Source organism: Pongo abelii, chromosome 7, assembly GCF_028885655.2.
Source record: "Pongo abelii isolate AG06213 chromosome 7, NHGRI_mPonAbe1-v2.0_pri, whole genome shotgun sequence".
In the NCBI taxonomy this organism is placed as follows: Eukaryota; Metazoa; Chordata; class Mammalia; order Primates; family Hominidae; genus Pongo; species Pongo abelii.
Window position 1 is genome coordinate 28,233,641 of NC_071992.2, and position 26,469 is coordinate 28,260,109.

The 26,469-nt window shown below is 40.7% G+C and overlaps 1 protein-coding gene and 1 long non-coding RNA gene across 3 annotated transcripts; one reads left to right on the top strand and one right to left on the bottom strand.

Annotated features, from left to right (window-relative positions):
• BNIP3L (BCL2 interacting protein 3 like) lies at nt 1-24,412 on the top strand. Of its 2 annotated transcripts, none has more exons than XM_002818927.6 (6): nt 1-571; nt 8,539-8,722; nt 12,527-12,599; nt 19,300-19,403; nt 19,527-19,676; nt 21,648-24,412. In XM_002818927.6, the coding sequence occupies exons 1-6, from the start codon at nt 472-474 to the stop codon at nt 21,694-21,696; spliced, it is 660 nt and encodes a 219-aa protein (XP_002818973.1). In that variant the 5' UTR covers nt 1-471; the 3' UTR covers nt 21,697-24,412. The 2 variants fall into 2 exon arrangements, with proteins under 2 accessions (XP_002818973.1, XP_054417342.1); XM_054561367.2 differs by lacking the exon at nt 1-571 and adding an exon at nt 7,441-7,815.
• Nucleotides 6,988-7,561, bottom strand: LOC129060932 (uncharacterized). Its single transcript, XR_008527833.2, has 2 exons — nt 7,423-7,561; nt 6,988-7,309 (listed from the first exon to the last, which is right to left on the bottom strand). It is a non-coding gene; the product is annotated as an uncharacterized LOC129060932 (long non-coding RNA).
• Nucleotides 24,413-26,469: the final 2,057 nt, after the last annotated feature.

The following is a 26,469-nucleotide window of genomic DNA, read 5'->3' on the forward strand; positions in this document are numbered from 1 at the left end:
GGGGCTTCCTTTGTGTCCCCAAGATAGCTATTGCAGAAGTGAGTCCTAAGAGGTAGAAAACAGATGCATGCGCAGGGCTGGGTGAAGCACTGTGGAGCCTGCGTGAGAGGAGGCACGGGCGCTAACGCAGGAGCGCACTTCCTCATTCCGCTTCTCCTCATCCTCTCTCCCAGTGCCATTGGCATCACTCATCCCATCCGGTCATCCCAAGTCACACGCAAGAGTTCGTTCCCGGCGCGCGCGTCAGCCTGACTCCAGCGTCTACACGTCCGGAGCCCGCAGGGGAACGCCCCTGCCCCGTCCGGTCGCTTGTTGTGTTGTCATCACGTGGCCTGGGCAGGCCCTGACGTCAGGGGCAGGGGAGGGACGGCGCAGGCGCAGAAAAGGGGGCGGGGGACTCGGCTTGTTGTGTTGCTGCCTGAGAGCCGGAGACTGTCCTGCTGCTGCCGCAGCCCTGCCAGCTGTCCGACAATGTCGTCCCACCTAGTCGAGCCGCCGCCGCCCCTGCACAACAACAACAACAACTGCGAGGAAAGTGACCAGTCTCTGCCCCCGCCGGCCGGCCTTAACAGTGAGTGCGGGGCCGAGGGCTCAGTGAAGGGGATGGGGGAGGAGGAGCAGCCCCGGTCGCCGCCACCGGCGCGGCGCGGGAGGCGGGAGGAGAAGGCAGCTCATTGGCCCAGGCCAGGGATGTCCAGGTGACTGACAGCTCCCGTTCCCTGTCAGGAGGAGGGGCGCCTGCCTTGCTCCGGGCCTCTCTGTTGCCTCCTGGGGTCTTGGGCCGGGGGCCGTTTGGGTTCGCGGTCCCGGAGCGGCGCGGATAGCGCGGATCCCCCTGGTGCGGGGGGTGGTCCCCAGCAGCAGAGCCGGGCGGGGCGGGGCGGGGCGGGGCGGGGGCGGGCCTGGGGGGCGGGGAGGCCGGGTGGGCGGAGCGGGCCGCGGAGGGGACGTGGGCCGGGATGGGGACGTGCGGCGGGGACGCCGGGGGATGGACGCGCGGGAGCGGGGCGGGGCGGGCGGCTGCCGCGGGACGTGTCGGGGATCAGGTGTGCGGGGCCCGCGGGCGGGCAGCGTCTGGCGGGCGCGGGAGCCCCCAGCGAGCATTCCTTTGTTGCCACATGTTTGTCAGGAAAATTCATTTGCTGGTCTAGGGGTGGCTTCAGTCACGTGTGGGGTGAGAGGCCGTGTCTTGCTTCTCCTTTTTCCTTTTTTATTTTTTTATTAGATTTCTCGAAGTTGGCCAAGTGATTTTTTTTTTTTTTTTTAAGCGATGGGTTGTGCGCGCAGTAAAGCTGAGAGCAGCCTCCTGAACCACCCAGGATTGCACACGTCAGGGAGTCTGGGGCCATGCATTTAAAGAAACGGAATTAAAAACGCACTCGGGGAGTTGAAAGTTAACGGACAAGGCTGATAGACAACCCAGGCCAGGGTCTTTTCATAACATTCCGCTGCCCAGACATCTTGTCCTCAGATTGTTCCTAGTCGTGAGAACCGGGAGCCTTCTTGGAAGGGTTCTTGCCTAACCTTTCTTTAATTCAACTCTTGGGAAAGAGGTAATGGGAGCAGTGAGCATATGGCCAGATGAAGTCTTTTCAAAACCACTTGGATGCTTAAAGGTCATGCAGTATCTTTCATAAGAGGGGGGTGCTTCCAGTGTGGCCTGAAGATTATTATTCTACAGAAGAGAGTTTCAGCCCTCACCAGGTAGCGATGGAGTTTGGAGATTTTAAGACGGATGCTGCTGCTCCAGGTTTTGATGGGTTAATTCCCAAAACCTCTAAGTGTCATATATTCCAGAATGTAAGATGGTTATATTATTTCCCACAGTAAATTAGGATGAATGTATGAGTCTTTAAACGTTACTTGTATCACATATTCATATGCAATTTTAAGTTATTTGCCCATGTTTAGCATACTGTCTTAGATTTTAGAATGGGAAGAAACTTCAGAGCTAGCTAACTGCCTTCTGTTGTTTACCTGTAGAGAAACAGGTCTAGAGTAAAGGGCCTTGTCCTAGTTCACAAGCGGCTGGGAGCAAAGCGGAGGTTCTCATGTTCAGCCTGTCTACTGCTCTTTTCAGGACTTTTTTTTTTTTCTTTTGAGGTAGAGTCTCGCTCTGTCTACAACCTCCGCCTCCCAGGTTCAAGCGATTCTTCTGCCTCAGCCTCCGAGTAGCTGGGACTACAGGTGCCTGCCACCCGCCCAGCTAATTTTTGTATTTTTAGTAGAGACGAAGTTTCGCCATGTAGCTGGGATTACAGGCGCCCGACACCAAGCCAGGCTAATTTTTGTATTTTCAGTAGAGAGAGAGAGGGTTAGTCTCTCACCATGTTGGCCAGGCTGGTCTCAAACTCCTGACCTCACGTGATCCGCCCGCCTGGGCCTCTCAAAAGTGCTGGGATTACAGGCTTGAGCCATCGCACCGGCTTCTTTTCAGTGGTGCAGAAGCTCCTGCTGGTGTGTGTGTCTTATTTTGTCAGTGTGTTAGTCTACCTAATTCACAAAGGTGGCCCACCTTTCTGTTTCTTTTTAGTATTCTGTTTCTTAATTGTACAGTTTTCTTATGAGTGAAGATACTTGGTAGGCGTACATGATTTCACTGAAAGCAAAAGGATTTTCATCTTCCTTTGACCCTTTAACAACAACAACAAAAAGGGCTGACCAAGGCAGGGCGCGATGGCTCCCACCTGTCATCCCAGCACTTTGGGAGGCCAAAGCGAGTGGATCACTTGAGGTCAGGAGTTCGAGACCAGCCTGGCCAACATGGTGAGAGACCAACCCCCTCTCTACTGAAAATACAAAAATTAGCCTGTCTTGGTGTCGGGCGCCTGTAATCCCAGCTACTCGGAGGCTGAGGCTGGAGAATCGCTTGAATCCGGGAGGCAGAGGTTGCAGTGAGCTGAGATCACACCACTGCACTCCAGCCTGGGTGACAGAGCAAGTCTCTGTCTCAAAAAAAAAAAAAAAAAAAAAAAGGGGGTGGGTGCTGAGCCATATGTCATTGTTTGTCTTGGTGTCTGACAGACCTATGAGGAGTTTGATGTCTTTGGCCAGTCGGTTCCTGCTTGGCTGACATCAGCTCTTACAGAGGTGGAAGTACACTCAGCCTGCATGGGATATCAAAATGTTGCTTTGGGAAATCTGCTAGATAGAAAGTATTTTATGTGGGATAGGGTGAGCTTTCTGAAAAGCTTTTAGATATTGCCATATTTAATTACTCCCGTCTTGCCTCTTACTCTGTTCGTTTTTTTAGCTCATTACACAACACTGCAGTGAACAAAACAAGAAGCCTCATTGAATTCCTTGAAGTGATTTTTGGGCAATGGGCAAAACAACTTATTCAGGCATCTAGTACTATCCAAATTGCTGATAAGTCGAAGGACTTTGTTGGGTAAAGTTGCACAACTGAAAAACAGGAGAAGAGATGTACAGATTATCTTGCGTTTGGGATTTTATCTTTGGTTGAGGGGTCAAAGCAGAGTTTCAATAGGAAATTACTGAAGTATTTGAATAGTGAAGTATTTCTGTGATTTTTTTTTTTTAACTTTACCGCTGTGGAGAGACTGTTCACTTTCATTAAAAATTACAGGGCAAATACCCAAACTCCTTCCAAGTCAAAAGGATGTTGTCCAGTTTGTTTTATTGTTAAGAAAACTATCAACTTCCTTAAGAATGTTTGAATAAGATTCAATAGGTCGAATAAGGAAAATCAAAGTAGTAGTGTAAGTCGTAGTATAATTCTTGTTGTTGAGAAGTACAGCCTTTTTTTTCTTTTCAAATTTTCTTGTGTTTGTTTTTTGTTTTTTGTTTTTTTGAGACAGGGGCTTGCTTTGTCACCCAAACTGGAGTGCAGTGGTGCAGTCATAGCTCATGGCAGCTTCGACCTCCTGGGCTCAGCCTCCCAAGTAGCTAGGACTGCAGATGTATGCCCCCACATCCAGCTAATTATTTTATTTCTTGTAGAGTTGGAGTTTCACTTTGTCACCCAGGCTGGTCACCGGCTAACTTATTTTTTGTAGAGATGGAGTTTCGCTTTGTTGCCCAAGCTGGGTACAAACTCTTTTTTTTTTAAATAGAAACATCTGCGAGCATGATGTCCTTGCTTTCCTGTTATGAAGAGTGCTCTTAAGGCCTTCATGGATTGTCACTGCCTCATAATAATGTTTTGAATACCTACGTAACTTGTATGTAAATACATACTTCTGCAAAAAGACCAACTTTTCAAAAGTTTATTTATTTATTTATTTTATTTAAGAAGAATGCCAGTAACTCTTGTTGGCCTGGTCTGGATTCCTTTCAATAATGAATGAAAAGCTTTGAGGAAAGAATGTAAATATAATGAAATTTCAAAAGAGTTACATGTGGGCCTTGAAAAGTTAGGGGGAAAAATGAGGAGAAATACTCTTCATTCTCTCCTCCCGTTGTCCCAAAGCTCCTCTCCTCTTCTTGCAAGAGGATTGAACTAGTGATTATAAAACTGTAAAGATTATGCAACATACAGCAATGAGCATAATCACAATTATTGGACCACCCTTCACGATCTATTATATTAGAGAATGGAGAAGCATTCACAGAAGTTTCTCTGAATCTCTTAGTCATTCCCAAAAACCCAAACCAGAAAATATCTCATGTCATTGCATATTATGTACAAATTGGCATAAGGAACAGCTCTTAGTTTGTAAAGTCTTTTAAATAATGGAGAAAGCTTCCAGCTTTTAGTTTTCAAGCTTGATTATTAGGAGGAGAATTCACTCTGTGGTTGTTTCCTACTTTGTGTTGCTTGGACAGCACAAACCTCTTATCTAGCCTTGTTTCCTTTCGAAGTAAAAAGAGACTTTGTGAGGATTGGTAGAGTTAGAACACTAAGAAATTCTGAGGCTGTAAATCAGGAACAAATCGGGTGATGGGAAACAGACGTGTTGTTCATCTATTGAGGAAGACAAATTTGCTTTTTTAAGTGTTACTCAAAAGATTAATATGTAGCCTCTTAATGCCTATGTACATAACTTTCTCTGCACCACTATGTATTTCCATAGATGATCTTTTTGAAAGAGAATTACCCTTAATTAATTAAAGAAAATCTACCCTTTTAAGGCTGTTAATACCTATTGTCAAATTATTCTCCAGAATGTTCACTGAAGCCCTGATTATAATAACAAAGTATTAGAAACAACCATCTGAGTAGTAGTTAACCATTGCCATTTAGATAATGGTTAAAGTATGGTATATCTTTATAAAAGATGAGATGCAATGCAGTTGTTCAAAAGAATGAATGTCAGTATATATTGATAGGGAAGACATCTGAAAAACGACTTACAGAATATGTCAGTATGTGTGTATGGTACAGTTCCATTTCTTTATAAAAACAAAAGCAAAAACAGACCTATGTTTCATTGAAAAAAACTCTGCAAGTCTCCATGTGAAACTGTCAAAAGTGGCTCCTCTGGGAGTAGGAACGGGAGGTTGGGAGAGATGTTAATTTTTAATTTGATGTACTGATGTTTATGTTTTCTAGGAACACATTTTTCCAGTAAGGACTGGTTTTTCTCTGATACAGAATATAATTGTAGTAGCTAAAACTTTCTTAGGGACCTTTCTTATTGTTCTGCGTGCTTTATTCATTTAATCTTCCTAACAAAGTCTTCGAGGTAGATACAGTTATTATCTCTGTTTTATAGATGAGAAAACTGAGGCACAACAAGGTTAAGTACCCTGTGAGAGGGTAACAGCTATAACCGAGAGTGGGAGCCTGGCTTCAGTCTCAGCCCCTGACCACACTATACCAGTGTATCCCAAGTACAAATTGTCCACCTTAAGTAGAGATGCTTTCAGTTATGCTACAGGGTGTGGAGGCTACAGCAGAGATCACTTTTACTAAGCTTTTCTAGGTATGTCTCTTTCAAGTTCCTAAAGTGTATATTAGATTATGATTGCTTATGTGTTTTTAATGAAGAAAATAGGATCCAGGCATTGATTTGAAAGTCCTTCAAAAAAGTAAAAACAGGCTGGGAGCAGTGGCTCATACCTGTAAGCCCAGCACTTTGGGAGGCTGAGGTGGGAGGATTGCTGAAGCCCAGGAGTTTGAGACCAACCTGGGCAATGTAGGGAGACCCCGTCTCTACTAAATAAATAAATAAATAAATAAATAAAGTCGGGCATGGTGGCATGTGCCCTGTAGTCCCAGCTTCTTGGGAGGCTGAGGTGGGAGGATTGCTTGGGCCCAGGAATCAAGGCTGCAGTGAGCTGTGATTGTGCCACTGTACTACAGCCTGGGTGACAGTGCAAGACTGTCTCAAAAGAAAAACAAAAGTAAGGACCAGAAAACCTGATATTGTTTGTTACACCCTTTTTTCTCTTTGATTGCCTACTTCAAGTGACTATTAATTGTATTTTAGGGAAGACTGGCTTCCACAGAGACCCATCTGGAACTCCTGGTTCCTTAGCTCTGCTTCTGTCAGAGCAGCTCTGGGTTTTGGTTTGTTACTATTGTACGCATTAGGCTTCTATACAAGAACAACTGGTCCCATTGGTTTAAAAATAAGTTTGAAAATCCTAGAAACAGTGAGAGTCAGAAAAAAAACTGTTTTTGTATACATATTCTCTTCCCCACCCCCTTTCTCTCCAGTTGAAATATGTTGCAGACTCTAAATTTAGGGATGCTTTTGGCATATTTCTTATACACTCCAGAGGCACGCGAGATAAATCATCTTCAATGTTAGATCTCTCTTAGCTTTGTTAGTTGTATTAATCCATTTTGAGTTCTCTAGCCTGTGTCCATTTTATGTGTGTATAGAATGAGGCCATGGAGATGTTGTACAACTGTGTCGTTTGGCAGCAGAGTCCTAAGGAATTGGTGGTGATTATGGGATGGTGGTAGCCACTGGGGCTGCCTCAAGTGGAAAGGAAAGGGTTCTAAGTATTTATAAATGTAAATTCTAGTGTATAACTGAGCATCTTCTGTTTACCAGCACTTGATACTACTAAATCATCACAGCATCCCGGTGTTATTATTATCTCTGTTTACAAATGAGGAAGCTGAAACTCGGCTCACACAGGTAGACAGGAAGTGATGGGGTCAGATTCCCAGCTAGGTCTGCCTTGGAGCTTTCCTTCTTGTGAGGGTGATGTTGAGTTCACTCTGGAACTGGTGTAGCCATCGCCACATTTAGAGTACATTTTAGAGTTTGAGCCAGTTTTGATGATTTTACTTCAACTTACTGATGGAACTCCTTGTTCATCCCTGGAACTCTCTAACACGTCTGCTGGGAGTTTAGAGGGATGGCCACACCAAGCTGCTTGGTTACATTTTCTGAAACAAAATTTATTGTAAGAGATGGAAATTATGAACAAAATATACCACTATCTCTTTTTGCTGTGAAGTTAGTTTATTGGCTACTGTTAACAATTTATTTATTTACTTACTATTCTTTTGTAGAGACAGGGTCTTGCCATGTTGCCCAGGCTGATGTCAAACTCCTGGACTCAAGCAATCCTGGTGCCTCAGCCTTCCAAAGTGCTGGGATTACATGTGTGAGCCACTGTACCTGGCCTCAACTCTTGTTAAAATTAAAGCACCTTAATACGTTTAGCAGACTCATTGGACCAATAAATATTTTCAAGACCTATGCAGAATTACCAGTGGCACATCCCCTTTTTCTGTGGCCCCACCCCTTCAACTTTTTGTCCAAGAAAACTTTTCATGTTTGCCTGTAGCTGATGTGCAGTTGTTTCTGCCCCCAAATCAACAGGGTTTAATGAAAACCCTAGAAAGTAGAAACCCGTGGGAGAGAAGACAAAAAAAGACAAGTTCACAAGGTATGTTTAGTGTATAAAAAAGGAGAAAGACTAGAAAGCATAAGATATAAAGGAAATGAAGAAACTAATCAGTGAGACAGAGATAAAGCTTTTTTTCTGAATTTTTAGCATTATCACCTGATTTAGTTAACCAGCTGCATTAATTTTATGCTCCTGATTTGTGCACACATTGAAATTTTTGCTATTGGATTTAGGTTTCCTCTCTAGGAGTTTCTCAGTTGTTTGCACTAAGTAGGATATAGTTGCTAACTTACTTAGATGACCTTTTATGAAATTTATAGGTGATATATTTATTTCATTTCTGGAGCAGATACAGCTGAGTAGCTTAGGTAGACTATGAAGAAAGTGTGTGTGTATATATACACCAACTAAAATGTTAAAGGTAAATAGCCTAAAAGTAGCAATTTTTTTTTGAAAAGCAACCTCAGAGTTTTCAGTAGAGTGTTACTATAAACTAAGCTTTACCCAGAGAGAAAATTGACTGAAAAACGCATTTTCTGAGATGTTTTAGAGTTCGAGCTGCTTCTCAGTTGATGGCATGAGCTATTTCAGGAACAGAACTATATAGATCTTTAGACTTTTATTACTTTATTTTCTTCAGAATACTTTTGCATTTGGTTTGAGGAGAGTCAGAATTCTTATCTGGATTCACCATATTCACATCTGTGTGCACATGACAGATTTCAGTTCTGCTGTGGTTAACTTATCTGACTTGTCCAACAGGTTCCTGGGTGGAGCTACCCATGAATAGCAGCAATGGCAATGATAATGGCAATGGGAAAAATGGGGGGCTGGAACACGTACCGTCCTCATCCTCCATCCACAATGGAGACATGGAGAAGATTCTTTTGGATGCACAACATGAATCAGGACAGAGTAGTTCAAGAGGCAGTTCTCACTGTGACAGGTAAGTGAGACCCATGTTTTGGTGGAATTCAGGAAACAGGTAGGTTACAGGGTTCATTCTCTCTAGGAAAAATTTATTTGCTTAAATCTTCACTTAGCAAAATATGCCTTCTGATATATTGCAGTATATTATATATTGCACAGATATATATTGTGTTTATATGAGACAGCTAAATCGACAGGTGCTTCAGTGCCCACTGTATTTCCCCAGATTGTCATTTTTCTTACTCAGATTATATTGTTTTTAGCAGTTTATCAGTTTAAAATTCAGTGGCATAAATGCTAATTTATAGAATTAATCTGACTTTCCCCCATTTTCCTTTGTGTCCCTGTTTTACAGATCACAGACTGCCTTGAATTAGTTACCTCTGTATACATCTGTCTTCCCTTCTAGATCTTGACATTGCAAAGGGCAGGGGCCATGTTTAATTTTTATTAGCTTCACAGTAATGGTGCTGGCATGTAGTAGACACTCAGTAAATGTTTGACTCATAGGAACTGCAGGTTGCTTCACGTTATAGCAATATTTGCACAGTTGGAAGCACCAACCAAGGTCTGTAAAGATAGTTTTGAAGTCCCCTCCGCTTTCTTAGAGGTTGTTTTGTTTCAGACCTCATTTTTCTATATTTGAGCTGAAGAAACTAATTCCATGGATTAAGGACTACTTATGGTGAAAGAGTAAGAATACAACGAGATATGTGTGTGGAATGAAACCAGGTCATTATTTTTTAGTATAAACCTTTCTGTTTTTTTTTTCAGAAGGGCTAGATTTTAAATGACATTTAAAAAATTCTTGTTTCAGTGACAGCTACACTGTTAGCACTATGGAGCACTGGATGACCTTCTGGGTAGTTGTTAACTGACGTTAACCATTTAGAAAATGCAAATGCACAGGAAGCAGATTAAGGAAACGTAAACAGTGACTATCTTTAGGAATGCAGTTTGGATATGTTTCTTCTTAACATTTTTGTATTTTGTAAAAATTGTGTATATTGCACGTATTATTACTTATCAGAAGAAGTAAAAAAAAGGACAAATGAGTTAAATCATGTCCAACTTCCTGAGTGGCTTATGATCCACTAATGTTGCCAAGGCAGCGGGGGACGGGTTTGTTGGCTCTGTGGCACACTGTGCACCCCCGCCACCCCCGTGTCATCCCTGACTTGTCCCTGTGCTTCTTAGAGCCTGGGATGGCTCTTGTCATAAGCGGAACCAGAGCAGATGGCTCTCTTCTGAACAGCTTGCCCTTGATTCCAGTAGCTACATTAGTCTGTCTTTCCAAATGAAGATTTATATTTATATTATGGAATTCGCGATGGGCTTCTCAAGTTTCTGCTTGTTACGGCCTGTCAGCAAGGCTTTCACTCTACGTTCAGGTGTGTAGGCCTTGATCATTGATCCCACGGTGTCTATGAGCCTGTTGTTCACAAGGTGCTGTCAATGAGCATAGAAGAGTCACCTGCTTACCTGTCTGTTCATCTTACTTCATTTATGGTGCAGTTTTACATGTGACTGAATATGCCTTCACCCTCCTATGATCATGTTTAAGTTTAGGTTGCTAAAGCATGTGAGAAGGAGGCATGGCAGGTGCTTTTGAACACTTTCTTACCCCTCATCTTATGTCTCTCCAGGCCCTAGATTAGTGGTCATCTTTCAGAGAATGCGTAGAACTCGAGTCTTCTGGGATAGCCTACTAACACGCTTTACCATTGAGGAGTGTCTTCAAAACTCACATCATTTGAATTGCCATGTGTCTCTGTATGTGAAAAGTCATTGGGAAGTGTTTCCTTAGGGGGAAAAGTTTTAGGGTTGTGGGTATCAGTCCTAGAGCTGATTTATGTATGTTTTCAACTTAAAAATTATTCCATAGAAATATTTGTGTTGCCACAGGGGTTGTTAGCTGGGAACCCCAGTGTGTTCTGCTTTGCCTTTCACCCTGTCACAGGGGTTTTCACCTTGACGGCACACTAGATTCACCCAGGAGCTTTTAAAAATGCCGGCACACGGACTGCATCTCAAGAACTTCTCATTTTGGTTGACATGGGCAGGGTAGAGACGTCACAGTATTTTAAAAGCTCCCCAGCCGATTCTAATATGTGCCATGGGTGAAGCTCTGATGCATTCCAAATTGTTAGGAGGAGTAAACGGTTTAGAGGAGAGGTTGGTGCCAGTGTGAAGAAGCATATAGAAGCAGAGCAATGCTTCCATAGGATTCTTGACTTTGTCACCCTGACTGCCTTGACCTGGTCACAGCTGTGTAAGGCTGACCCTTAACTTGATGTGTAGCTGTGAACCCAACAGTGTTATGAGCACAAAGATAGTAAACTGAGGCCAGTAGGAGTGCCCAGTTCTGGTTGACTCCTGTGCTAATTCAAGACAAAAATTTCCTAAATATATATGACATTGGTTTGATACAGAACCAGCTTTTTTGTTTTCCTGTCCCCATTTAAGAATCTCCTATGTCAATTATACCAGTCTAAAAGACTCCTAGGCCTAATGTGATAAATTTCTGACAGTCTTATTTCTGAGTCAGTCTCACCAACGTCTCTATACATTAATTAACGTTATATACATACTCTTGATAACTTTAATATTTAATATCTATTCCTTTCAGCAAGTTAAGCCCCAAATATTTTTTATTTCTATTTTAGATTTTGGGGGAGGGTTTGTGTATGTAGTGAAGGATCCCCAGTGACTTTCAGTTTTTACACAAGAAATCATTAATAAAGCTAAGAAATTAACTTAGCACATTCTGTTCATCTCTTGTATGAAGTACAGTTTGTGATCATGTTGTTTTTGTCTAAAAACTTATTTGTAAATTTTTACAGTTCTACGAATGTATTTTGTGTAGTCATAAAGGTTTTATATTAATATATTAATATATAAGCTTATATGGTTCACCCTGAAATATCTCAAAGCAAATATTTCTGAAATAAGTAAAATAGTGGTTCTCAAAGTTTTTGGTCATTATATACTTTTACATTCTTAAAAATCATTAGGGACCCCAAAGGACTTGTTTGTGGGTTTATATATTTTGATATTTACTATATTAGAAATTAAAACTGAGAAAATACATATTCATTCAAAAATAATACATTTTAACATAAGTAGCATTTTTTAGTGAAAATACCTATTTTCTATAAACTCTCCAAGTTAATAAGAATAGTGGCATTGTTTTACACGTTTACAAATCTCTAATACCAAGCTTAATAGAAGACAGCTGGTTCTCATCTGTGTTTGCATTCTAACTTGTGCTATCACACATCATGTAGCCTTCGGAAAATTCCACTATACACATGGGAGAATGAGAATGAAAAAGGCAAATAAATCCTACTAGTATTAAGAAAGGAACTTTAACCTCAAAGACCGTCTGAAAGCGTCTTTGAGAACTACCTTATGCACTTTGAGAACTACTGGTGAATTATTTAATGATGAGGGAACTTTGAGAAAAAGAACTCTGAAGTTCCTGAATTTGAAGATTATTTTACTTTTAATGGACAAAAGAATAAATATAAGAGAATGTGACAGTTTGTGTCTGTAGGTAGTATTTCCTTTGCAAATTTATTATTTTGAAGGAATTCATTACTACTGAAAAAGTGCAGAACATTTTGGGAGTAAGAATGCTCAATTTCGTTTAGCCTTTTAACATCACATAAATTTTTCTTGTATGGGGTTATGATATATTTTCTGATTTGCTTTTTCAAAGCCATACTGCTGTAACTTTTAATTTTCTAATTTCTAGTAGAGACTAAGTCATTTGACAAAGTGAGAATTAAAACTAATAGCTAAATTCCTTCTCTTCTAGCCCTTCGCCACAAGAAGATGGGCAGATCACGTTTGATGTGGAAATGCACACCAGCAGGGACCATAGCTCTCAGGTGTGTCGGGGGGATCTGATTTACAGTAAACAATTAAGAAAGATGTAAATTCTCTAAGTATATTTTGCTAAAATAAATGTGAACTTTTAGGACTAGTTTGAAGCTATTATTGAATTTCTGATTTTGGAATTTATTTAAGATGACATAGTTCTTGTCGCAGTCCTTTACAACTAAGGATTTTGGGCCCTGTCACTCTAAACGAATTGGAAAATTCTTGTCCATAATAAATCATGCCAGTACTCCAGGCTAGTTCCTTGAGTTTATAAGTAGAAAAAAACTGAGATAGATGCTTTAAGACCACAGAATAAATGAAGATGAAGGTTGTGTTAGAACTAGACATGAAGACTTTTTTTTTGCATCTGAAATCAAAGCAGTGGCTTTTGAGATAAATTTTAAATTTATCTAAATTATGCAGGATTCCTTCAAGATAAATATTGTTTACTAGGAGTTGACAATGTTGGAAACATAGATGGATATAGTATTAAAATCTTACAAATGTTTGTGTTAATAAGACTTAAAATATGGTAAGTATTTAATTGTGGCTAATGATTTAGAATACTCATAGCCAGCCTTTAACTTTATTGATATGTAAGATCACCTGAAAGTGTCATTAGAGTACAAATTCTTGAGGACGGGAACCATTGTCTTTTTCTCCTGTATTTAGGGTGCTTGAAAAATATTGAATGAACCTTTGAATGAGTCGCAACAAAAACCTTGTTTTGTCGGGTTCTCACTATTCTGTGTCCTGGGCACTAGAAATATTTTGTGTGTCTTAGATCCACCCAGTATTCTTTCTGTTTCCAAAGGCCGCAGAATTCCTCCATACTTTACTATGCTCTATTTTTGCTTTTCTCTGAAATGTCGAAAATCTATGGATTCAACACAAATTTATTTTATGATGATGAGCTTTATACTATAGAGAAGCTCACAATAGCAGGCTGTCGTGTAGTAAGATGATCTGACTGGAGCATTTGAATTGCTGGCTTATGTATGTCAGTTTGACCACATGCAGTAAGCTATAGCTGATGTAGAAGAAAGCGTACAAAGTCTCCATAGCAGAAAGTGTACCACGGAATCCAAGAGAGAAATCAGATTCTTTGCTGTGGTCTTTCCTGAGGAGAATTTCTTCAATCCATATCACCTTTTATACAGAAAGCTTTAAGTTTAGATTAGCATCTTCCAAAATGTGTTTTCAAGAATGTTTGTTCAAAGGTCAAATAAATGGAAAGTAATGCAGCCCCAGGTTCCCCCACACTCTCACCCTAGTAGTCGCATGAGTAATTCTGACCAGTTCCTGCAGTAAAGAAATTATAGTTTAAGCTGGACATGGTGGCACTTGCCTGTAGTCTCAGCTACTTGGGAGGTGGAGGTGGGAGGGTCCCTTGAGCCCCAGGAGTTTTGATTCCAGCCTGGGCAACATAGCAAGACTCTCTGTCTCTAAAAAAAAGAAAAAAAGAAATGGGTTTAATTAAACCAAATGTTTCCCAAGCTTATTTGACCTTAGACTTTCTTCCTCTTCTCTGCATACGTTTTTCCCTTAAGAACTTAATAACTCCGTGGAGCACTGTGGTAAGTGCTTTCCTGGCTCATGGAGTTGCAGATGTGCCATTAGGCTTAACTGAATATTGAATTTACACGGAATTCTAGAGTTGAATGCATCTACCCTGGAATTCCAAAGGAATTTTTGAAATTCAGGAAAGAAAATGTCAGGTTTTTGGCCTTTGGTAGGTTTGCCAGTGTTGATCCCTTCTCAGGACCAAATCCCTAAAAGAGCATAGGCTGTCATCAAGAGGAAGTACTTTATGTTGACAGTCAGATCGGTCAGTTTCAACAAAGGGAAGAGTTTGGAAAGACAGTCTAACTCCTGTGAGAGATAACAGTTGAGTAAGACTTAATAAGGGAGCTGTCAGTAGGTATAGTTTAAACTTTCAAAAACCTTTTACATTGCCTTTTTTTAATGGAAGAAACAATAATTTAAAAATTAATTTCTTTAGGATTTGGGAAAATTGATTTTCTTCCTGAATAAGAAGAAAGTTTAGGGTTAAGAAACTTGAAAAAACAGTTAAAGGACTGTTATTGTACTTGATCTTATAGAATGTTTTTATATGTGTTTATAAGGACTATATATCATTTTCAAGCTTTTCTAAGATGAGGAAGTAAAGTCACTAACATTAACTAGATATGTTCTAGGTGCTCAATTTCTTTTTTTTATTTGGAGACAGTGTCTCAGGGTCTTGCTTTGTCACCCAGGCTGGAGTGCAGTGGTGCAGTTATAGCTCACCACAGACTTCAATTCCTGGCTCAAGCAATCTTTCTGCCTCAGCCTCCCTAGTAGCTGGGACTACAGGCTCACACTGCCACGCCTGGCTACTTTTTTATTTTTTTTTGTATAGACAGAGTCTCGCTATATTGCCCAGGCTGGTTTCAAACTCCTGGCCTCAAATGATCCTCCCATGTCGGCCTCCCAAAGTGCTGGAATTACAGACCTGAGTTACCACTCCCACCTCTCTTTTAATGTTCTCAATCCAGTGAAAGCAGTGATATTATCCCCATGGACCAGTGGAAAAAGTGAGGCTTTGTACTAATTACTTATCTAAGATCACAAAGCAAGTCAGTGTTAGAGCCAGGATTCAAAGCAGGTCTGAGTCTGTGGCCCTTGTTCTTTCTACTGAACTAAGTAAATGAATTCGATTGATAACAGGAGAGCTCACAAAGCCATGAGAATGAACTGAAAAATGTCTGCTGAGTTATGGTATGGCGAATCCGCCTAAGGCAGTGTGCACTTAGGAAAAAGACCATGAAACTGCTTTTGGGATGATCATCCTCAAGAGTCTCAGTTTTGTATCAGAAAACAGACTGTAGATTGTTTCTTCACTTGATCTTAGCCAAAAGTCCGAGAAGCAATATAGATTATTTATTGAAGACATTTTTGCATTGTGTTTCTGGGACCAAAAATGCCAGCACAATGTTGAGTGTTACTGAAAAATGATCCAAACAGAAAATGTCCTCCTTTTCCTGTCTTGTAAAACTGTGATTTTTATCTGTACATGAATCATGGTATACAGCTTAATATCCATATTTAGAGGACAAAGTGACCTTGAGGTAAACCAGAGAAGGAAAACTTAAGTGATTAGAAAATAAAGAACTCCATGTGAGAGAACAGGCTAGAATGATCAGAATCTTCTTTGTTTTTGTTTTTTGTTTTTGAGATGGACCTCACTCTGTCACCAGGCTGGAGTGCAGTTGCATCGGCTCACTGCAACCTCTGTTTCCAGGTGGTTCTCCTGCTTCAGCCGCCCAAGAAGCTGGGATTACAGGCGTGCGCCACAACGCCTGGCTAATTTTTGTATTTTTAGTAGAGACAGGGTTTTGCCATGTTGGCCAGGCTGGTCTCAAACTCCTGACCTCAAGTGATCCATCCACCTCGGCCTCCCTAAGTGCTGGGATTACAGGCGTGAGCCATGGTGCCCAGCCAGAATCTTCTTTGGACAGATGTAGGTATAGAGAGAGGATTATTGATTTTAAAAGCACAAATCTTACATAATTAGATTAAGTACATTTTTACCATATTCTGGAATTCTAAGAATTGGAAGGCAGTTTAAAACCTGAAAGTGGCAAATTTAAGATTAGTAAAAGGAAGCACAGAGCGGTAGTAAATGAGGAAAGCTTACCACTCTTATTCTTAAAGTATTATAAGTTCAGAAACTTATCTGGAGTTCTTTTTTGTTTTGTTTTCTTTTTAAAACACTTGTCCAGAGATAACTTTGCTTCATTCAACTGAGAAAATTCCATCCTCTTGAAAAAAAAAATTAGAGCGTGAAATCTTACTGCGTTTTCATTCTGTCAGAAATTATGAAATATTAACTCGTTAAATCTTTGAGCAGGTTTAAAGAAAGACCTGTGAGGCCAAAGCAGGAAACTAAACAGAAGCGACCTGCAGTATGTTGAGTATAGTCAGATATTGTGTGTACAGCAACTGATGTGCAAGTAAATTGTAACAGTTTATTGTTTTTGATTTGGGATGATTTCAGTGTTACTCCAAAGAGCCAACTCATGATTCTGAGTAATCTCAATAGCCAATGGAAAGAGCTTAATCCTAAATGCTACATTGTGTCATTCAGTGGAATTTGCCAAGTTCAGCAGAACTAAATAAGAATGGTACTAACAAGAGCAGCAGACATGCACAGGGGTTTTACTTTGCCCTGTCTGAAGCTCCTTCCTGGGGTAGCTGTTTCACAGAGAACTAGACCTGTCAAAAAAGAGTCATGTGAATATGTCAGACTCTGCATTTCTTAGCTACCTACTGAAAAGAATGACAGCTTTGGTCATTCTTTTGAGTGAATCCTAGTCAAACAAAATAAAATGTCAAAATGCTTCTTAGTTTTGAGACCCCTGGGTTTGGGGTCATAGCATGACATTCCTTAAAACTGACTATGACCAGGCACGGTGGCTCACGCCTGTAATCCCAACACTTTGGGAGGCTGAGGCGTGTGGATCACTTGAGGTCAGGAGTTCGAGTCCAGCCTGGCCAACATGGTGAAATCCCATCTCTACGAAAAATACAAAAATTTGCCAGGTGTGGTGCCAGGTGCCTGTAATCCCAGCTACTCTGGAAGCTGAGGCAGGAGAATTGCTAGAACCCAGGAGGCGGAGGTTGCAGTGAGCCAAGATCGCGCCACTGCACTCCAGCCTGGGCGACAGAGCGAGACTCCGTCTCAAAAAGAAAACTGAATAAATAATACTGAATAAATAAAACTGAATAAATAAATATCATTTTTAGGACTTTTTCATTCCTTTTGGTTCTATTAAAAGGGGAGCTATTGGAAATGTTAATTGTTCTTGGCCTGAAACTTTAGGTTATAATTAGCAATTTTTAAAAGTCACATTTTTTATTTTATTTGATATGACAGATGTTAAATTCTGACTCAACTTATTATAGATTATTCCCAAAAACTTTTGGCTAACATAGTTTCGAAACCTTGGAAAATGTTTGTATAGCAATTTGTCCTAAAAATATAATCTCCTTCCAGAGAGTAAACCCTGGTGCTTAACAGTAGGGCCTCTCTATACAGTATTCCTGGGTTTGAATACTGGCCCTGCTATGTACTGGTTGTGGAACCTTAGGCAAATTATTTAATCTATGTCTCAGTCTCCTCATCTGTTACAATTATTAAATGTATTATTAAATTATTAAAATGGGATTTTAATAATTATTTTTATAGGGTTATTTGTTACAAGGTGAAAGTTAATGCGTGTGGCTGGGTGCAGTGTCTCACACCTGTAATCCCAGCACTTTGGGAGGCTGAAGCAGGGAAGATCCCTTGGGCCCGGGAGTTCAAGACCAGGCTGGGCAACATAGTGAAACACTGTCTCTTTAAAAAAATACAAAAATTAGCTGGGCATGGTGGCACACACCTGTAGTCCCAGCTACTTGGGAGGCTGAGGTGGGAGGATTAATTGAGCCGAGGAGTTTGAGGCTGCAGTAAGCTGTGATTGCACTCTGGCCTGGGTGACACAGGAGACCCTGTCTCCAGGAAAAAAAAAAATCCATGTAACATGCTTAGAATAATATTTGCCCCTTTAAGTGCTCAGTAAATACTATTATTTATTTCCTCATCACATCTCTCACTTATTTTTGTTTTACTTCTCATTTTATTTTTAGCATATCCTTTTATTTCCTTTTATTTTTTTAATTATGAAATTTTGTTTTTTTTTTGAGACGGAATCTCACTCTATCGCCCAGGCTAGAGTATAGTGGCTGGATCTTGGCTCACTGCAACCTCCACCTCCCAGGCTCAAGCGATTCTTCTGCCTCAGCCTCTCAAGTACCTGGGATTACAGGTGTCTGCCACCATGCCCAGCTAAGTTTTTTTTGTTTTGTTTTGTTTTGTTTTGTTTTTTGAGACGGAGTCTCGCTCTTTCCCCCAGGCTGGAGTGTAGTGGTGCGATCTCTGCTCACTGCAAGCTCCGCCTCCTGGGTTCACGCCATTCTCCTGCCGCAGCCTCCCGAGTAGCTGGGACTACAGGTGCCCGCCATCACGCCCGGCTAATTTTTTTGTATTTTTAGTAGAGACGGGGTTTCACTGTGTTTGCCAGGATGGTCTCGATCTCCTGACCTTGTGATCCGCTCACCTTGGCCTCCCAAAGTGCTGGGATTACAGGCGTGAGCTACCGCACCCTGCGTATAGGTTTTGTATTTTTTTTTTAGTAAAGACGGGGTTTTACCATGTTGGGGCCAGGCTGGTCTCCACCTTCTGACCTCAAGTGATCCGCCTGCCTCAGCCTCCCAGAGTGCTGGGATTATAGGCATGAGCCACCGCACCCGGCCTAATTACGAAAATTTTAAGTGCATACAAGAGAGAATAATACAACGGACCTTCGTGTAAGTATTGCCCAGATTTAACTCTTATCGAGGTTTTTCATACTTCCCTTAGCATTACATCCCAAAATACAGTCTCATGCAGTTCCTGTGCTGTGCTTAGATATCCCAACAGTGAAGCTCACTCAGGTTGTTCTGAAGATATTACATACTCTGATCTTAGATTATTTTTCAGCATTTTTTAGAAAAACAACATGTCTGTTATCTAAAATTTCTGAGACACAAGCTTATGAGTTTGGTATGTTTTCTGTCTAGATTTGTCTTTGTATTAGGAGGAATTGGTCTTCCTTTTTTTCTTAAAGTTTGAATTCTTCTTTACAGTCAGAAGAAGAAGTTGTAGAAGGAGAGAAGGAAGTCGAGGCTTTGAAGAAAAGTGCGGACTGGGTATCAGACTGGTCCAGTAGACCCGAAAACATTCCACCCAAGTGAGTTCTCACATGTTTCTTGTCAGTGGACACAGTTGATCTGCACACGCTTACAGGCAATGGGCCTGGTAATCCCCACGATATTTTCAGCAAATGACATCTGCCTCTGAATTTCTTTCTCAGGGAGTTCCACTTCAGACACCCTAAACGTTCTGTGTCTTTAAGCATGAGGAAAAGTGGAGCCATGAAGAAAGGGGGTATTTTCTCTGCAGAATTTCTGAAGGTGTTCATTCCATCTCTCTTCCTTTCTCATGTTTTGGCTTTGGGGCTAGGGTAAGTACTGGTCAACTCCTGAAGTTTTTTCCATTCATTTTATCCTCTTATTTTCAGATTGAAGAAATGTATGTGGAAGCAGTTTTTATTGCCTTACTTTCAATGTTTTAGTGCAAATAAGGTGAACTTAAAAAAGTGGGTGCACAATTGTTCTACAAATAAGCATTTTTAATAATAGTAGAGTGTTTTTTCTTATTTGAAAATAAGATGTTTGGCCTGGTGCGGTGGCTCACTCCAGTAATCCCAGCACTTTGGGAGGCCACGGTGGGTGGATGACCTAAGGCCAGGAGTTTGAGACCAGCCTGGCCAACATGGTGAAACCCGGTCTCTACTAAAAATACAAAAATTAGCTGGCCATTGGTGGCACACGCCTGTGGTCCCAGCTACTTGGGAGGCTGAGGCAGGAGAATCGCTTAAACATGGAAGGCGGAAATTGCAGTGAGCCGAGATCATGCCACTGCACTCCAGCCTGAGGGATAGAGCGAGACTCCATCTTGAAAAAAAAAAAAAGAACATAAGATGTTCATAATAATCCCCTAAATGATCGATTTTAAGCGGACTCTTCTGTGATTGATTTTCTTTTTGGGTTTTGTTGTGTAATATTTAATCTTGAGTAATTTATGAACTAAACTAATCTTTAGCATGTACATTTTGTGGTCAGTGCAAATACCTTTTTTTCATGTGGGAAAATACATGATTACATTGAATAGTTTTTTTAAATGAAACTGGTAGGTTGATTGGTGCTAATTTTTTCCTTTTTTAACTTTGTAGTATTTTCGTTTATTTTGCTAAAATCGACCTCATATTTACATGTAATTCGTTAGTTTCTCAGCCATATCTTTTAAATAAATTGCTTTTTTTCCTTGATTTAAACAATTCAGGAATTACACTTCTGAAAGATTTTAGGAGTTAAACAGTAGCTGTTAATTTTTTTCAAGACATATGTTGTGCTCTAAGCATGCCCAGTGGGTCATTTTCAGTATAAGATATGCAGAAGATGGGTCATCCTTTTTCTTCCCTTTAAGGAGCTCAGCATATTGGAGAGAGATTCTCAGTCACGACCTCAGAAACTTGCGTACAGCTTTCCACACACCCCTCTTGTCTCTCTTGGATGCTTGATCTGCTTTTGTGAGGGCAAGGACAGTAATCACAAACAGCAACCTAGAAGGGGTTTGTGCAGAAGGGGACTGTGTGACCGTTGCGTGGGGGTTGATGTGGGGCAGGTATAGGAGTTTAATACATTGCTGCCTATACAGAAGTTCATTGCCCTTAAGCGATTGGTTTCTATACCTTGCCGTCTCTCTTTCAGTCATCTTCAGATTGTTTGTCTTGGCTGTAAGTATAACTATTGCTATAGATGAATGTAAAAAGAGTGTTTAAAAAGTTGGTTGCTTTAATTGCACTGGAGGTGAAGCTAGTTACATACTTTCCTTCTGGTTTTGCTGTTGAAGAGGCCAAATACTTGCTTGGCATGAAAAAGTGTTATAAGGCCCCTAATCCTTAGGAGTTATTAGTAAGAGCTGTCTTTAAAGCACTGGCAGCTTTTAAGATTTTTTTTCTTTGTCCTACATAGAGCACCAGAATAATTTCACATATTACTATATTTTTGTGTCTGAAATGTCAGTAGAACCTTCTGTCCACCAAAGAGGAACATCTTGAAGGAGTTGGGCTGCTTTATTTACTCTGTGGAGGGATCTGTTCTCTCTGGCTTTACTTTGTCTAATCACTACCCCTTTGCTGTCGAGCCCCGATATTTAGTGAGTAAACAGAATCATATAAAACCAGTTTGGCCAGGCTGGTGACTGGTTTTAAGAAAGTCAGTGATGATTTCACGGTGTTTGGGGAGCCGTACCCACAAACCTTTAGAGCCTTTTACAAAGACTGAAGAGTTTTAAGTAGAGTTCAACCTGTGGACAAGCTGGTATAGAACTGTTGAAACAGGTGAAACATGATGCCTCTGCTTCCTTTCAGCATCTATATTGGAAAGCGACTGAGCACACCCTCTGCCAGCACCTACTGAGGGAAAGGAAAAGCCCCTGGAAATGCGTGTGACCTGTGAAGTGGTGTATTGTCACAGTAGCTTATTTGAACTTGAGACCATTGTAAGCATGACCCAACCTACCACCCTGTTTTTACATATCCAATTCCAGTAACTCTCAAATTCAGTATTTTATTCAAACTCTGTTGAGGCATTTTACTAACCTTATACCCTTTTTGGCCTGAAGACATTTTAGAATTTCCTAACAGAGTTTGCTGTTGTTTAGAAATTTGCAAGGGCTTCTTTTCCGCAAATGCCACCAGCAGATTATAATTTTGTCAACAATGCTATTATCTCTAATTAGTAACACCAGACTAGACCTGTATCATTCATGGTATAAATTTTACTCTTGCAACATAACTACCATCTCTCTTTTAAAACGAGACCAGGTTAGCAAATGATGTAAAAGAAGCTTTATTGTCTAGTTGTTTTTTCTCCCCCAAGACAAAGGCAAGTTTCCCTAAATTTGAGTTGATAGTTATTAAAAAGAAAACAAAACAAAACAAAAAAAGCAAGGCACAAGAAAAAAATATCCTGGGCAATAAAAAATTTATTTTAAACCAGCTTTGGAGCCACTTTTTTGTCTAAGCCTCCTAATAGCGCCTTTTAATTATAGGAGGCAAGCTGTATAAATGATAGGTATGAAATAGAATAAGAACTAAAATACATCAGCAGATTTTCATACTAGTGTGTTGTAGTGCTGTCTTTTCTATGGTGTAGAATCTTTCTTTCTGATAAGGAACGTCTCAGGCCTAGAAATATATGAAATTGCTTTTTGAGATTTTTGTGTGTGTGTTTGATATTTTTTACGTTAATTAGCTGCATGTGAATTTTTCATGACCTTCTTTAAGTTTTTTATTTTTTATTTCTTTATTTTTTTTCTCTAAGAAGAGGCTTTGGAATGAGTTCCAATTTGTGATGTTAATACAGGCTTCTTGTTTTAGGAAGCATCACCTATACTCTGAAGCCTTTAAACTCTGAAGAGAATTGTTTCAGAGTTATTCCAAGCACTTGTGCAACTTGGAAAAACAGACTTGGGTTGTGGGAACAGTTGACAACGTTCTGAAAAGATGCCATTTGTTTCCTTCTGATCTCTCACTGATTAATGTTTACTGTACAGTCTTCCCAAGGTGATTCCTGCGACTGCAGGCACTGGTCATTTTCTCATGTAGCTGTCTTTTCAGTTATGGTAAACTCTTAAAGTTCAGAACACTCAACAGATTCCTTCAATGATATACTTGTTCGTTCATTTCTAAAATGTGAAGCTTCAGGACCAAATTGTTAGAAAGCATCAGGATGACCAGTTATCTCGAGTAGATTTTCCTGGATTTCAGAACATCTAGCATGACTCTGAAGGATACCACATGTTTTATATATAAATAATTACTGTTTATGATATAGACATTGATATTAATTATTTAGAGAACCATTGTTAATTTTAAAACTAGCAATCTATAAAGTGCATCAGGTCAACTTGAATAAAAACACTATGACAGCCAGGTTTGCCAGTTTGCAGAAACTATCTAACTCTTCTCTCTCACATCAACATTTGTAAAATTGATGTGTTATAGTGGAAAATAACATACAGATTAAACAAAATTTTTATCTTTTTTCAAGAATATAGCTGGCTATCTTTAAGAAAGATGATATATCCTAGTTTTGCAAGTAATTTTCTTTTTTCTTTCTAGCATTTGATGTCTAAATAATTTTGGACATCTTTTTCCTAGACCATGTTTCTGTCTTACTCTTAAACCTGGTAACACTTGATTTGCCTTCTATAACCTATTTATTTCAAGTGTTCATATTTGAATTTCTTTGGGAAGAAGTAAATCTGATGGCTCACTGATTTTTGAAAAGCCTGAATAAAATTGGAAAGGCCGGAAAGTTAAGAGAACGGACTAGCTAAACTGCTACAGTATGCAATTCCTATTACAATTGGTATTACAGGGGGGAAAAGTAAAATTACACTTTACCTGAAAGTGACTTCTTACAGCTAGTGCATTGTGCTCTTTCCGAGTTCAGCAGCAGTTCTATCAGTAGTGCCATTGAACCTGGGTATATTTATGATTTCTTTCAGCGTTAAAAAGAAACATAGTGTTGCCCTTTTTCTTAAAGCGTCAGTGAAATTGTGGAAAATTACTTAAAACATGAATACATCATCACAGTAGAATTTATTATGAGAGCATGCAGTATGTGTCTGTAGCCCTGATACACGGGATGAACGTTTTACTGCTACACCCAGATTTGTGTTGAACGAAAACATTGTGGTTTGGAAAGGAGAATTCAGCAATTAACAGTTGAAATTGTGAGGTTAATGTTTAAAAAGCTTTACACCTGTTTACAATTTGGGGACAAAAAGGCAGGCTTCATTTTTCATATGTTTGATGAAAACTGGCTCAAGATGTTTGTAAATAGAATCAAGAGCAAAACTGCACAAACTTACACATTGGAAAGTGCAACAAGTTCCTGTGATTGCAGTAAAAATATTTACTATTCTAAAAAAATGAGAATTGAAGACTTAGCCAGTCAGATAAGTTTTTTCATGAACCTGTTGTGGAAATTATTGGAATTAACTGAGCCAAAGTGATTATGCATTCTTCATCTATTTTAGTTAGCACTTTGTATCGTTATATACAGTTTACAATACATGTATAACTTGTAGCTATAAACATTTTGTGCCATTAAAGCTCTCACAAAACTTTTCCTGTCAGTATATCATTTTTCTGTCGCACGTGTTGCCTGGGAGTTTCAGGCGATGAGGCCTCCTCGCCTGCACACAGCCTTCCAGTCATCTGGCTCCCCAGCAGTGGAGTTCTAACAGTGTTCAGGGTGTGAACAGTGTTCTGTGGGGATGGTCACCGCAGCGTGAGCATTCGTGAGTGCCTCGGGACTGTGGCATTCAGAGCGTTTGCCTCCAGGTGGTGGCAGGAGGGCGCTCACGGGGGTAGTGCTCAGAAAGTACAGGAGGGACGCGGAGTATGCCCTGATAGGAATGGCGGTGGGGACACCTGTGAAAGTAGATGCAGAAGGAACTGGAAGTTCCACGTGCCTGGAAAACAGGATGGATACAGAGGAAACTGAAAAACGTAGGTTAGTATTGAACCTAATTGAAATGTGTGTGCCCTCCCAGGGGTCACACTTCATCATATAGTCAGCGGGATACCTTTGGGGGTTTACTTCTTTTAAACAGGGAGGTGATTTAAGATGTATATTTTAGACAGTCAAGCCATCTGGTGAGAGAGTACCAGAGGAGATCAATCAGTTCTCTAGGCGAGGAGCTAGGTCCTGCCCTGGGCTGTCACCCTGAGGTTGGCAGTGGTGGGCCAGGATACGTATGAGAAACAAAGCGGAAGTAAACTGGTCAGAAAGTGACTTAGAGACGAGGAAGGCATGTGTATTCCTTTGTGTGTGTGGCCTGAAAACATGAGTTGATCCCATTAGTTAAAGGAGGACAGGAGAAGAAATGGGGTGGTAGGAGCAAAGAGGGAGGATTTAGGTATGAGTGTGTTGAACATGAAATGTCTGAGGGAGTTCTGATTGGACACTTACTAGATAGAACTATAACCCAGGATAAGGGTCTGGAGTGGAAGTAAGACACAATCAGATCCGTGCATTATATATTTATATGATGTTTAAAGATTGGACAATGGGCAAGGAAGAAAGTTATTCAAGTAACAGGGAAGCCCAACATTTGAAGGCTAAGCAGAAGAGAAGTTTGAGGTGAAATTGTTGGTATCACAGAAACCCCAAAAGTAGGAGGTGACCAAGCCTGACATGTTTCGTGGTTGAGTAAGATGAATCGAGAAGCTTTGGAATATGGCAGTCAGATCTGTGCTGATCTTTGCAAGAGCATTTTCTGTAGGAGTGAAAGAGGGATCCTGGATAAGATTGTGTTGGGTTAATGAATGAATAGCAAGAAGTGTTGGCTTTTCTGAATAAACTTCATGAGTAAGAAAACAAGGGGGGAATTTCTGAAGAGGAGACAGGATCGTAGGATTGTTGGCTTGGTTGGGAATAGAGAGGGGTCAATGTGTAGGCTAAGGAAACAGAGCAAAGAGAGATTAATTAGCGTTACGGAGGGAGCAGATCAGTAATGGAAGAGTGGGACGTACTCCTTCCCAGAGAGGAAGGAAATGTAATTAAGCACTCAGGGAGGGTGAGCCTTAGAAAGGTGGAGTTTACAAAACCCAGACATTAATGACAGGAAATGAAGACGTGAGAAGGGGTGAGGAGAGATCAGTTAGAAATGGAAAGTGAGGAAACCCCTGTCTGGTGGCTCCACTTTCTCCATGTTTGAGGAAGAGGCGGTGGTCGATGCTGAAGGAAGACAGAGCTGTTTCCCATCAGTATCTCCTCTGGAAGGAGACAGGAACTAATGCTGAAATCCTCAAAGCCTTACAGATGTCTCCTGCCTTCATTCCCCAGTGCAGCCAGAAGCACCAGGCAGGTGGACTGGGCTCTGCTCCTTCACAGCCTGGGCGACATGATGCTATGAGCTTCAGCTGTCTCGTGTATCAAGCCAAGGGGCTGCCCGAGGTGCTCTCTGTGGACCTTTTAATTCTACAGTTGCTGTTAGTAAATTATCGTTCAGGGTAAAAAGCAGGATTAGGAATGAGTGAATGATTGCTTGAGCCCAGGAATTCGAGACCAACCTGGGCAATATAGCAAGACTCCCATCTCTACTAAAAAATATTAACCAGGCATGGTAGCACACACCTGTAGTTCCAGCTATTCAGAAGCTGATGGAGGGAGGAT

Bases quoted from the DNA above. Each gene is read 5' to 3' on its own strand.
- BNIP3L (XM_002818927.6), top strand. From the start codon at position 472: ATGTCGTCCCACCTAGTCGAGCCGCCGCCGCCCCTGCACAACAACAAC. The intron at 572-8,538 runs GTGAGTGCGGGG...CTTGTCCAACAG, and splicing joins CCCGCCGGCCGGCCTTAACA to GTTCCTGGGTGGAGCTACCC. The intron at 12,600-19,299 runs GTGTGTCGGGGG...TCTTCTTTACAG, and splicing joins GCAGGGACCATAGCTCTCAG to TCAGAAGAAGAAGTTGTAGA.